Source organism: Hylobates moloch, unplaced genomic scaffold (assembly GCF_009828535.3).
Source record: "Hylobates moloch isolate HMO894 unplaced genomic scaffold, HMol_V3 SCAFFOLD_20, whole genome shotgun sequence".
Taxonomy (NCBI): domain Eukaryota; kingdom Metazoa; phylum Chordata; class Mammalia; order Primates; family Hylobatidae; genus Hylobates; species Hylobates moloch.
Window position 1 is genome coordinate 50,224,463 of NW_026652295.1, and position 13,597 is coordinate 50,238,059.

The window sequence follows — 13,597 nt, forward strand, 5'->3', positions numbered from 1 at the left end:
GCATCTGTATAGAAATCCAACCACAGAACAAGAGCGCTCAAGAGAATACGTGACCCTCCTTGGTTTCCTCTGTCTAACTTCTCTAGAACACCATGGATAAAGTAAAAGGCTAAAAGGGAGATGCATAAAGTTAGGAACTAGAAAAGCTGGCAAAGGCACTTCTTCGAAAGTGCATTAGAAGTTAGTCAAAGAGGCCAGGCGCAGTGGCTCAGGCCTATAATCCTAGCACTTTGGGAGGCCAAGGTGGGAGGATCACCTGAAGTCAGGAGTTCGAGACCAGCCTGGCCAACATGGTGAAACCCCGTCTCTACTAAAAATACAAAAATTAGCAGGGTGTGTGGCATGTGCCTGTAATCTCAGCTACCCGGAAGGCTGAGGCAAGAGAATCGCTGGAACCCAGGAGGTGGAGGCTGCAGTGAGCTGAGATTGCACCACTGCACTCCAGCCTGTGCGACAGAGCGAGATTCCTTCTCAAGTTGACCCGTGTCCACAGATATATTATGTGTGCCATTTGCACACATCTTTCTATGAACACAATAGAAGCGGGATTGTTTTATGATGCTGCTAACATTCACAGACAGGACCCGCAGCCACATTTCAGGTTACGATGCCTACCGATAGTCTGGGAGGATGTGAACCAGTGCCAGGGAAGCCATGTACTAGCAGGTGGTGACACAATGGGCTCCCATTGTATATGCTGCAAACATTTCACCCTGACAAGTCAGTGTCCGGAGCAGGGAAGAAGGTGGTTCCTGAAGAAAAGGTAAATCTGCCAAATCTGCCTCCAAAACAATTAAAAAGCAAAAACCAGGTATCACCAAGAACTCCGTCCCTGAACCTTTAAGTCATCACAGACCAAAAAGAAACCAAACCTACAAATGATAGGCTCAGAATTGTGGAAACATTTCTTTGCAGCTGCAGAGCCTGTAAATGAGCTTAAAAAAAAAAGTTTCAGTCTTGAACTGACATTTTAAAGGTAGTATATAAATTGCTTCCTCTCTCTACGGTGCACCCCCTTTTTCCTCATTCTCCATTCGCTAATGAAAGACTTTTCCTCTTCCCCTGCCTGTTTCAATTTGAAACGTGGCACAGAACGGGACACTGGAAGGAGAAGGGAAGGTGGAGGGGGAGGAGGCTACTTTCAAATCTGACACACATACCCCCCAACCAGCTGTCCACACCCTGGTTGATGGTCAGGCCAGACTCCACCTAAGACAGGACTGAAGGACCAAAGAGTTGAGTAGAAAACTCCCCCTGTGCCACCTCTCCCAAAAGCACACTTAACGGTGGAAAGGAAGGAGGGGGAAAATAAAGTTCCACATTCCTGACATTTTTTAGCCAAGTGCTGTGGCTGCACAGAGCAGCTTCTCTATTCCAAGCAGCCTGTAGGACTGGGAGAAAACCTGGGTTCAGGGGGGAAAAGCTGCCCCCTGCCTTCAAAACAGGATGGCTCAAAACTGAACCAAAATTGGGGAAGCGATAGGGGTGAGTGGTGAGGGGAGAGACAGTCTTTCATGTGTGTTCCCAAAAGGAAATTATCCCAAGGGAAAGAATTTAGAGTCATCATCTCCCTGGGGACAGAGAACTAAAGCCCTGGGGTCCCTAAGGGGGAAACAGAAGCTCCCTGAATGCAGAAGAGGTGACCAGTGAGTTGGGGAAAGAGCAAGGCAGGGATGCAATGCAGACACAAGGGCTGTGGCTGCCTGGGGCGTGGGCTGGTAGGGGGAGAGGGACCCAGCCCATTGGCAGAGGCAGGACAGAGGACCCCAGAGGGAGGAATGGCCAAGAGAGTCGCTCTTTGTGGGAAGAATTATAATTGAGTTTTCCTGGCTCAGCTTCCGAATGAAGGAATCCTAGCCAGGGCCAAGTCAGAACCCCAAGAGTCTATGTCCTCTCACCCCTTTCTCCCATTCCCCTTGCACCTCTTCCTGCCGTCACTTCTAGGAAAAGGGTGGTGAGTCCCCAGTTGCACCTCCCATCACACCATATGCATCCCTACATACCCACACATGCACACCACACACTTCTAGAGGGAAACCCAGAAGATCCTAAGTGATATCCAGCCAGTCCTGTGCTGGGTTATGACGCGTCTCCCCCTGCTTTACTCTGAGTGTGAAGATGCCCACGTTTGTTTCTCTGTGGTACCTACAGTATCCAGGACGCTTCTGCTCTCATTTGATAGAGGCAGCAGTTCCAAACTCCCCCTCCCCACCCCAGGAATACTTAATCTCTGTGGAGAGTTGGTCAGTGGGTAAAGACAGTGAGGCCCCCCGCCATGTGCCCGGCACAGAAGAACACAAGACCTTCTTACTGGAGGCTTAGGGCAAAGCCCTCTTTCGCCCAGAGAAGCACAGACTGATGATCTCACAAAGTACCTCCAAAAGAAGGAGACACCTGCCCTGTGGGTCCTATAGGTTCAAGGTGCTATGGGAAGAAGTGATGGGCTTGGCAGGAAAAGGGGGCCTGTAGGCATTTCAACCAGAGGCCTTGCTACACTCCCCAGTACAAGCCTAAGGGGGAGGAAGAGTAGTTTTGTTTGTTGTTTTCTGGTCTTGGGCCTTTCTCTTTCAACAGATACTGGAAGTAAGAGCTCTTAGCACCTTTCAACTTCTAGAGTGGCAGGTTTAATGCACAGGACTTTCCATAAGACTAGAGACCCAGGAAAGGAGGTAGGTACCAAACTCAAACGCTGGCAGCTCTTTCTGAGCAAAGATAAAGCAGGTAGGGCCACAAACCCTAACGAATGCTAGAAATACGACAGAGAGAGCCACAGGCTATGCGAGAAACTTGGCCGCTGCAGAGCCTGTGGCTTTGAGGTTTACAGCTGTCACGTGTATCTTTCCAGCCACACCCTCCAAGGCTGGGGACACGCACTTGGAGGCCTCTTAGAATGGAGGACAGCAAACAGACAGGAGAGAATGCGCTGGGCAAAGGAAATTCTGTTATTTTGTTAAGCTGTTATTATGATAAACAATCACAGGGCTCCAGGCGCAAGAGACTTTTTCCTGTTGGTAGGAGATGTTATGGCTTTTGTTGCCGATATGATCTCAGTTAAACCTTACAATCACCCTGTGAGGAAGACCAGTTTTATGAACGTCTTTAATGATGGGGAAACTGAGGCTGCAGTCAGTTTTCAGACTAGTCACAGAACAGGGACTAAGACACACGGATATGACTCTGTGTGACACCACACACTTCCAGGGGAGAACCCAGAACAAGGTGAAGCGAGCCTGATCCAATATACCACTAGAGAGAGCTGTGAGAGGGAGAGGAAGGAGAGAGGGACTAACTAAAGGAGCACTACCAAAAAGTAGATAGGAGACCCCAGTCCTAGCACCACCGTTTACTTCCTACAGACCCTAAAGCCCAGCCACGGACACATTCATTCATCCAACCCTGACTTGGCCACCACAAGAATGTTCCCAGCTTGAGGGCAGCTTCGCCAGCCAATTAGGGCCCTTGTCATTCGTAGAGATACAGGGAACCCGATACAGAGGGACAGGGAAGGAAATTTAGCCAGGCAAGCCATCCTCCATCTCCGAGGAAGTCTGTAAATGATCACAGCTTCCTAACCCAACCGTGAGAATGCAATAAGCAAGCTGGCCCAGAAGGGAGGACAAGTAGTCTCAGGAATCAGAGGAGACCACGGTGAGAGTGAGGGGAATGTCGCTCACATATCTCACTTCTGAGACAAGATATACCGCAACAAACCCATGCCAAGCTTCCTCCAGTTCTTCCCACTTTTGAATCTCACATTTTTCTTGCTCTGCAAGAGTAGGGAATCCTTCCCATCAGTCCTGTGGATTCTGACCCCTTGGCTGGCTTTCTACAACTCCCTGCCTGGGAGACCGACACCAGGACATTGCTGTTGGGGGTGGGATCCCCATCCTCCGCCCCCCACTCCTACACTATAAGAGAATCGACTTTCCCCAAAAAGTGGAAGGCATCCCTGTCTCTCTTCTTGTCTCTGTAAAGGGGGTGAAGCTCTGGGTCGCCGCAGATGGATCTAAAGGGACAGTCCACGGAGTGGTAAAAGGATATCCCAAAACTGGCCTTCTAGAGCACAGCAAAAAAGTGGGAGCGAGAGGAGCGCAGAAGGCCACTGCTGGGATGCGGCCAGGGCCACACGTGAACATCCCAGCACGTTCCAGAGCTGAGATGCAAAACACCCAGAAAATCAGATAGGAAGTGGAAAAGGGTCAGGGTCTCTCCTACTGGAAAAGCCCAGAAGAGCTAGTGGCCACCCCTTGGGGCAAGAGGGGGTTGTGCAATGACTGCGGGTCTGGGAGTCTCTGGGCTTGGCTCCTGGACGCCAGAAAGGAAACCCCACGCGTCAAGCCAGGGTGGCAGCGCGGCGGTTGGTTCGAGGCCAGGCTGGGGTTTCAGGGCTGCAGACAGGGCTGCAGGATACGATGAGTGCCCAAGGGGGCGGCAGAGCATGGCATGGCTGGCACGGCGCGGAGCTGGGGGTGCTGTCTGGGCTGGCCGGGGTACAGGCCGGAGGGGTACAGTGCACAAAGCCGGGGAGCCGATAACGTACACGGCAGCCAGGAGCCTCCGATTAGAGGAGGGCCCGCTGACCTGCAGGGGTGTGCCGGGCGGCGCACGACAGGGGGCACTGTCCCTCCAGCTCCCTCCTCCCCAGGCTCTCACCTCGAACATAAGCCCGATGAGGACGCAGAGCACCAGGCAGAAGCCGATGTCCGCATGGTTGTGGATGACGAACTCCTGGCTGAAGAGCGGATAACTTTTCGTCCTCCTGCGGAAAGCCATGGCAGCGGGCGCGCAGCGGCCGGCGGGGCCCGCACCCTGCGCTCACGAACCGCAGCGCAAACTTCTCCAGCCCCGGCCCGGTCCGCCCGCCGGCCCGCCGCCCGCTCTCCTACAGCCGCCCGCCCGCCCAGCGCGGAACAACTTCGGGGCCCGCCCCCTTCCTCCGCCTGCCCCCGCCCCCGCCGCCCGTAACCGCCCCCGGCCGCAGCCCCCGCCCAGCCCGCGGCCCGCACTCGGCGCGCCTGGCCCCGCCCCCCGCGGGCTTAACCCTCTAGCCGCTGGGCACACGCGGGCGGCCGGGGCGGAGGCGTCCGGGGGCGGCGAGCGGGGATCGGCTCCTCCTCGTCCCGCGCCAGCGCCGCGCCCGGCCGCATTCTCGGCGCCCGGGTCTCAGCCGCTCGCGGCGGAGAAAGCAGGCCGCGGAGGAGGCGGGCGCCCGGGCCTGCCCGGACAGGAAGTGGGCCCAGGTTTCCCACTCCTCGCTCCGCTCCTTCCTCCGCGGGAAGGGCAGGCCCGGGAGGCAGCGAGCGCCCCGGGGGTGGCCGGGCAGCGGGATGCTCCCGGGGTTGCGGGCTGTGGCCCCGGGGGCTGAGGGCGACGCGGGTGCGGCGGAAGCAGGGAAGCCGCGAACCGGCCTTCTCGCTGGCCACAGCGCCCTGCACGGACGATCAGTGAATGGAGATTACTCAAATATTTATCGAGAACTTGCAGTGGGCTAGGCACGCTTCAGGTTGTGTGAATGCGCAGATAACCGAAAGACCCTGCCCTAGGGGAGCTTTCGCTCCAATGCGGGGAGAGGGTGGATGATTGCAGTTTTGCTTAGTAATTTTTGGGACCCTCACGCCACCATTAATTAGCTACACACATCTCACCGAAAGTCTACCTTACATATTAATCAGAAGAAGTGGAAGAATAAACACAGAAGAAGCAAAAAAGGAAGGAACTTTCTCACTGAAAGTTTCTATTTAATATTAAGTCTTAAAAGTACTGGAAGGACAAAAGGTGTTCTTAATAAATTAATTTATATTCGCAAATATTGAATTTAATCCTACCAGTAATGAAGGAGTCAGTTACTTTCTAGATGTACAGAAATACGTAATGAACAAAAAAACTAATTCCTATTCCATTTTTTATTAGGTCCACAGTTATTTCACTTCTAAGTAAATATGATTTTTTTAAAAGTGGCACGGGGTAGAATGTAATTGAGACAGGATGGAGTTCCTAGAGAAATTTTACTTCCTCAATTTGTACTCCACCTTACTTAGCATACAGTCTTGGGTCTGTAATTCCCTTATCTGACTCTCAAGGAAATGAAAAAGTAATGCCTAGATTGGACTAAACCTCATTTAACTTCAAGACTGACCTTTCTCAAAGTTGAACCTTCGTCTTGTGAGGAACAGAAAGATCAAGAACTCTGAAGCATCTCTACTTTCGACCTGTGAAAATGTGTTCAAATTTGCAACGTGCGGCCACATCTATGAGGTTGAACTTTATACAATTGGTTTCTTTATAGGTTTAGATGGTTGAATTTAAGTTACCCCCACCGTTATTATTATTATTATTATTATTATTATTATTATTATTATTATTATTTTGAGACAGAGTCTTAACTCTGTCGCCCAGGCAGGAGTGCAGTGGTCAGATCTTGACTCACTGCAACCTCTGCCTCCTGGCTTCAAGCGATTCTCATGCTTCAGCCTGTAGCTGGAACTACAGGTGTGTGCCACCACACCTGGCTAATTTTCGTATTTTTTAGTAGAGGTGGGGGTTTCACCATGTTGGCCAGGCTGGTCTTGAACTCCTGACCACAAGTGATCCGCCATTTTTTGAGACGGCTTCTCTGTTGCCCAAGCTGGAGTGCAGTGATGCCATCTCGGCTCACTGGAACCTCCTCCTCCCGGGTTCAAGCAATTCTCCTGCCTCAGCCTCCCGAGTAGCTGAGATTACAGGTGCCCTCCACTACCCCCTGCTAATTTTTGTATTTTTAGTAGAGACGGGGTTTCACCATGTTGGCCAGGCTAGTATCGAACTCCTGACCTTCAGTGATCTGCCCGTCTTGGCCTCCCAAAGTGCCGAGATTACAAGCCACTGCACCCAGCCTTTTGCTACACTTTTATACTAAACTATACTATGGGGCAGCACAGTAGGTTTGTTTACACCAGCATCACCAGAAACACGTGGTTAATGCATTGCGCTACAATGTTACAGTGGCTGTGACATCACTAGGTGATAGGAAATGTTCAGCTCCATTACCATCTTATGAAACAACTGTTTTATATGTTGTTTGACCGGAACATCATTACGTGGCATATGAGTATGTGTCCTCCAGTTTTTCGACATTCCTCCCTTCAAAAACAGGCAATTCATTCCCCTCCCCTTTAGTGTGGGCTGGACTTAGTGGCTCACTCCTAATAAATGGAATGTAGCATAAGTGATGGTATGTGACTTCCAAGACTAGGCCAGAAGAGGCATTTGGGGGTTTCTGCTTTCTTTCTCTCAGGTCACTCCCTCTGGAGGAAACCAGCTGCCACTTTGTGAGGATATTCATAGTCCTGTGGAGGCATATCCTCCATATGGCTGAGACCTCCTGCCAACAACCATCACTGACTTGCCAGGCATGAGTGTGCCACCTTGAAAGCAGATTTTCCAGCCCCAGTCAAGCCTTCAGATGACATCAGCCCCTGCTAATCTCTTGACTACAACCTCATGAGAGACCTTGCGCCAGAACTAGCCAGGTAAGCCACTCCTGAATTCCCGACCCACTGCACCTGGGAGAGAATAAATATTTGCTATTTTAAACCACTAAATTTTATTGTAATTTGTTATACAGCAAAAGGTAGCTAGTACACACTGCTAAAGCTTACAATCTTTTAGAATTGACTGAGACATCATTACAATTCAGTGTGATGATGGTGACTCTAAGAACAACCTGAAATATGCACACTCTGAGTACAAGGAAAAGTAACTTAATTCTGTCTGGGGTGTAGGGAGGAGGTCATTTGGGCTGGGCCTTTACCTGACAGATGGTACTAGTAGACAGAGAATGCAGAAAAGGAGTGGTAGATGAATTTGGAGAGTTAAGATAGAGCTGGATTGTGGCAGGTTTTGCATACTGTGATAGAGAATTGTGACTTTATTCTGCAAACAATGGGAAGGAATGGAAAGTCGGTGTTTTTTGTTTGTTTGTTTTTGAGATGGAGTTTCCCTCTTGGTGCCCAGGCTGTAGTGCAATGACACCATCTCAGCTCACCACAACCTCCGCCTCCGGGGTTCAAGTGATTCTCCTGCCTCAGTCTCCCAAGTAGCTGGGATTACAGGCATGTGCCACCATGCCTGGCTAATTTTGTATTTTTAGTAGAGACGGGGTTTCTCCATGTTGGTCAGGCTGGTCTTGAACTCCCGACCTCAGGTGATCCACCCACCTCAGCCTCCCAAAGTGCTGGGATTACAGGCGTGAGCCACTGTGCCTGGCAAGAAATGGAAAGCTTTTAAGCATGACCAGATCTGTCTTTAGAGGAGAGCTATCAGGAATATGGAAGAACATCCTGATTTAAACAGGAAGACCACTTTGGAAACTATTATAACAGTCCAGTAAAGAAATGGACACTTCTCTCTTCTTTTTGAGACAGAGTCTCTGTCACCCAGGCTAGAGTGCAATGGTGCAGTCACAGCTCACTGCAGCCCCAGCCTCCTGGGCTTAAGTGATCTTCCTGCCTCAGCTTCCGAGTAGCTGCGACTACAAGCGCACACCACCATGCCTGGCTAATTTATTTTTATTTTTTGTAGAGACAGGTTCTCCCTCTGTGGCCCAGGCTGGTCTCGAACTCCGAGGCTCAAGTGATCCTCCTGCTTCTACCTCCCAGATCCACTGCGTCTGGCTAGCAGTCCTCAAAGAACAGTAGCAGTAAGAATAAAAGGGAGTTGAATGAGTCAGAACTTGCATCTGGGATAACATAAATGATGGTGGGACCATTAAAAAATTTATTTGGAATAACAGATAACGAGCACGTTTAAGGGAGGAGAAGAAGATGGCCTCTGCTTTGAACAAGCTGAGGTTGAGGAGCCATGGAACGCTTTGGCAGCTCAGTTGGAAACTGTTGGATTGGACTTGGGGAGGGAAAATCACAACTAAAGTATTTTCAGTTCATCTTCAGTAGGACTGTTGAGGTCATCAGGTTACATAAGTGTTCTGAGAGAATGAGAAAAAGTCTGAGGTCAGCAGAATCCTAGTGAACCCCGACACTCGGAATGGGGGAAGATGAGGAAAAGGAAAGGGTGGCATAGAGGAAGCCACGACTTAAGAATTTTGTTAAGGACGGGTTGAATCAGGCAGAACAAGAATGAGATGAAACTCCCAGATTCAGCCATCATGGCTTTTAGAGACCACTTAATTGAACATTAGAGTGGGCTTAACAGTAGGCAGAAGTTGAGAAAAGGAGGTGGGTAAAAACGTCTATTTGTAAAAAAATGTTTTGTGAGAAAAAGAGAAATGGATGGTGTTTTGAGGGCTATGGAAGATCTAAGGAAGGACCTTTAAATTATATTTAATTTTTGAGATTGGAGCATATTTGGAGACAGAGAGGAAAAACCCAGGAGAGAGGGAAATACTAAAAATACTTGAGATACGGGAGATCAATGATGAAACCGAGGAGGAGACTGGAGAGTGGCTCCAGCAATAGGAACAAAAGGGAAAACTCTCCTGAGATGGATCAGGGACCTAAAAATGGGTGAATACAGTTCCATCTGGATGTGGAGGAAATAACAACCCCTTACGTTTATATTGCACTTTCCAGTCACCCTGTGAGGGAGGCAAGACAGTTATTACCAGCCGTTTCTTGTAGGTGTTCTGAGACATGAATGACCAAGGGCCACATAATGAGTGGGTAGCTGAAGCTGGACTCAGACCAGCCAGTCAGGCTGTCAGCACAGGGTTCCCTTTGCTGGACCATACTTCAGCCCACTCAGGCTTCCTAAAGCACAGCACTGTCAGGCGGGCACCACCTGTGTCCCTCTCTACCTGAATAGTCATGGCTGCCAACAATTCAGCTGTATCTTTTTTTTTTTTTTTTTTTTTTTTTTTTGAGACAGAGCCTTGCTCTGTCACCCAGGCTGGAGTGCAGTGGCACGATCTTGGCTCACTGCAACCTCTGCCTCCTGGGTTCAAGTCTCCCAAAAGTACCTGGGATTACAGGCATGTGCCACCATGCCTGGCTAATTTTTATACTTTTAGTAGAGATAGGGTTTTGCCAGGTTGGCCAGGCTGGTCTTGAACTCCTGGCATCAAGGGATCTGCCCACCTGGGCCTCCCAGAGTGCTGGGATTACAGGCATGGGCCACTGCAATTGGCCTCAACGCTTAACTAAATTAGATTACTCCCTCTTTACAAAACAGAACTTATGGTTTCCAATCTCTATGTCTATGTGTTTTTGTTCATCTCTCAATGTTAACCATTTTTTCAAGAAAAACAGTGTGCACCTCTTCTATCACTAAGCTTCATGGCATTAGTCTGGGGGCATCAACACAGCAATTTGTGTGTAGCTCTCAGCTAGCACCAGGTCCTCCTGCAATCTGTGTGTTCGTCTATGAATTTTACCCCTCATTACATGATGCAATCCTTCAAGGCATGAATCCTGCCATGGAATACCGTCATAGTCCAACAGCATAAAGCACAAGAGTCTTGCATTTTATGTTCTCATCAAGTATTGGTTGAATGCATGATTGAATGAGAGACGCTGTTGCTGTAGGCTGTGTGAGAATGACCACTATCCCCAGCCTTATCTACATGGAGCACAGCATGCTTTTGTGTTGATGAATTCTTTCCAGTAGCTGTCCTTTCCCCAAAGTGGAAAATTTATTTTTTCACATAACAAGAAGCCCAGAGTTAGTTCATTCCTAGGGATGAGTAATGCACCCAAGACCAGGGTCTCACTATCCTCCCACTTTGAAACTTGTTTGCTTTTATTGCAGGCTTACCCCTCATGGTTACAAAGTGGCTGCAACAGCTCCAGGTGTTCTATCCTTTAACACAGAATAACTCAAACAACAAGACCCAATATTCAGACAAGAAGGAAAGGGACTTTTGGAGAGTGAAGAAAACTTTCCCAGAAACCTCAGACTTCTCCCCATGCCTTATTGGCCAGATTGTATCCCATGCCCATTTCTAAACCAATCATTGGCAAAGTGAGTGGAATTGACGTGATTAGATTTAACTTTACCAAGAATGCATCCTCAGAGAGGCTGAGAAAAAGTCTAGCCTCCTTTGAAGAGCCTGGCTACCTTTTACCTGAACAAAACAAGAATTCTGATGAAAAGAAAAATGGAGAATGTATGTGGAGCAGGCATCCGGAGTGTCTATGCCAGAATTTTTTTTTCAGTGTATTTCACCAGTTATATTTTTGTCTCTTTACCTTACAAGATAGGTGGCACATTTGCCTAAAACAAGCCTTGCTTTCTGATTTCTGTGCACTAGGCACTTAAACCTTGCAAATGTCACTTACCTAACAGTCACCGTCAAGGAGTACCTGGCTAAAGAATCTCCAGCTAGACAAAGTAGAAGTGTCTGTGCTCTGGCAGTTGAATATATTGTATCAGGCTCAACAGCACCTTTCACCAAAGAAGGAGACTTCACAACCACTGGATTTTCTTTTATTTTGTTTTTATTAAAAAAATTTTAACACACCATTGCTAACTTGAAGCCATTAGATCTTCTTACCCCCAATACCACAAAAGTTTGGTGGAATCAGGGGTATATCAAGGCAGGTGGAGTAGGGGAGCTGAGAGTGGTCAGCCCCCAGGGCAGGCAATGAGGGATTGTGGATCTGTGAAGAATTTTAAAGCAATGATACAGCTCTAAATGTGATGTACTATCCTGGACTTAGCCCTGGAAGAGAAAAAAGATATTAGTGGAAAAACTGGTAAAATTCAAATAATGTCTGTAGTTTGTTTAATAGTATTATACCAATGTTAATTTCTGTGTTTTGATAAATGTACCGTGGTTACGTAAGCTGGATGAAAGGTATGTGGGAAATCTCTCTACTATTTCTGCAACTCTCCTGTAAACCAAAAAATATTTCAAAATAAAAGATTTAATGCTAAAATTGACTGAAAATTGATCTGCTTTTTTATTATCACCATGCACTGCACATGCTAAACAATGTTAGGAATAAAATACTTCCTCCCCTCCTCCAAATCTTCTGGTCTAAGTTCTAAACAATTGCTGTAGATGCTGTTGAATCTTATAATATATATGTAAATTTCAACTTAGCATATTTTTATTATTTGTTAATGAACTTTGCAGGCTGGGTGCAGTGACTCATGCCTGCAATCCCAGCACATTGGGAGGCCAAGGACAGAGGATTGCTTGAGCTCAAGATTTCAAGACCAGCCTGGGCAACATAGCAAGACCTCATCTCTACTAAAAAACAATAAAAAATTAGCCGGGCATGGTGGCATGCACCTGTAGTTCCAGCTACTGGGGGCGCTGAGGCAGAAGGCTAGCTTGACCCAGGTGGTTGAGGCTACAGTGAGCCATCACTGCACCTCTGCACTCCAGTCCGGGTGACAAAGTGAGACCCTGTCTCAAAAAACTAAAAAAAATTAAACGTTGCATTCTACATGCAAGTTAATCCTAGAAACTCATCTACCCAAACAGCCCCTGATGCGTGCAGCCTCAGGTGCACATATTTGTTCATACCCTATTGGAATCATCTGAGTTTGTTTGGGGCACGGTTCACATTTTCAATCTGGTACTACAGATTCTTGTGTTTAAACCAAAAATTTGAAAAGTGATAGCGTGGTGATTGTAAAGACAAAGAAACAGGACTGGTTACTTTAATTCTGTCATTCTACATGACCACTTGAACCTTTTATTTGTGTTTAAAACTTAAGTTAGTGAAATAGGACACAATGCCAGTACTGTCATTTGTTTCATGGAATGATGTGTGTGTGTGTGTGTGTGTGTGTGTGTGTGTGTGTGTGTGTGTGTGTGTGTGTGTGGTGTGTGTGTGTGTGTGTGTGTGTGTGTGTGTGTGTGTGTGTGTGTGGCATTCTTGTCACTTTCATTGAGAGGAGCAGGGGGTTAAAAATGATCTGCTCCAGGGCTGGGCATGTTGACTTATGCCTGTAATCCCAGCACTTTGGACGGCCAAGGCAGGAGGGTCACTTGAGCCCAGGAGTTTGAGAACCACCTGGGCAACATAGGGAGACCCTACAAAAAAAAATTAAGAAAAAAAGATCTCCTCCTGGTATCAAATATGCTAAATATAAGAGTGAGTGGAATTAAGATTCGAGGTATTAGAAACTACCTTAGGGCTGGGTGCGGTGGCTCATACCTGTAATCCCAGCATTTTGGGAGGCCGAGGCAGGTGGATCACCTGAGGTTCGAGACCAGCCTGGCCAACATATAGTGAAACCCTGTCTCTACTAAAAATACAAAAAGTAGCTGAGTGTGGTGGTGCACACCTGTAGTCCCAGCTACTTCGGAAGGTGAGGCAGGAGAATTGCTTGAACCCGGGAGATGGAGGTTGCAGGGAGCTGAAATGGCTCCACTGAACTCCAGCCTGAGCGACAGGGCAAGACTCTGTCTCTCAAAAAAACAAAAACAAAAACTACCTTAAACATTATAGATCCACTTTCTTACTTTAGAAGCAAAGAAAGGAAGGCTCAGAACTTGCTGCCATTAGTAAGGATTTCGTGAGCAGGGTTGAAAACAGGCCCCCTCCCTCCTGGTCTGTTGCTGCCAGCACTGCCTGTGAACCCTACGCCTGCTCTCCTTTAGCAGACAGGTGATAACTCAGAAAAACCAAGTCCCTTGTCCAATGGCCAC

At 48.2% G+C, this 13,597-nt stretch overlaps 1 protein-coding gene and 1 long non-coding RNA gene across 2 annotated transcripts in view; one reads left to right on the forward strand and one right to left on the reverse strand.

Annotated features, from left to right (window-relative positions):
* The window catches only part of TRAM2 (translocation associated membrane protein 2), a 75,132-nt gene extending 70,214 nt beyond the window's left edge, over positions 1-4,918 (reverse strand). The window contains exon 1 of the mRNA XM_032141600.2: positions 4,654-4,918. Coding sequence (XP_031997491.1) covers positions 4,654-4,773 — 120 coding nt within the window. The 5' untranslated portion in view covers positions 4,774-4,918. The remainder of the gene's footprint in view (positions 1-4,653) is intronic.
* Positions 4,919-5,053: 135 nt separating this feature from the next.
* Positions 5,054-11,874, forward strand: LOC116460444 (uncharacterized). The gene is made up of 3 exons (XR_004245803.1): positions 5,054-6,255; positions 7,274-7,508; positions 10,741-11,874. It is a non-coding gene; the product is annotated as an uncharacterized LOC116460444 (long non-coding RNA).
* The last annotated feature ends 1,723 nt before the right edge of the window (positions 11,875-13,597 follow it).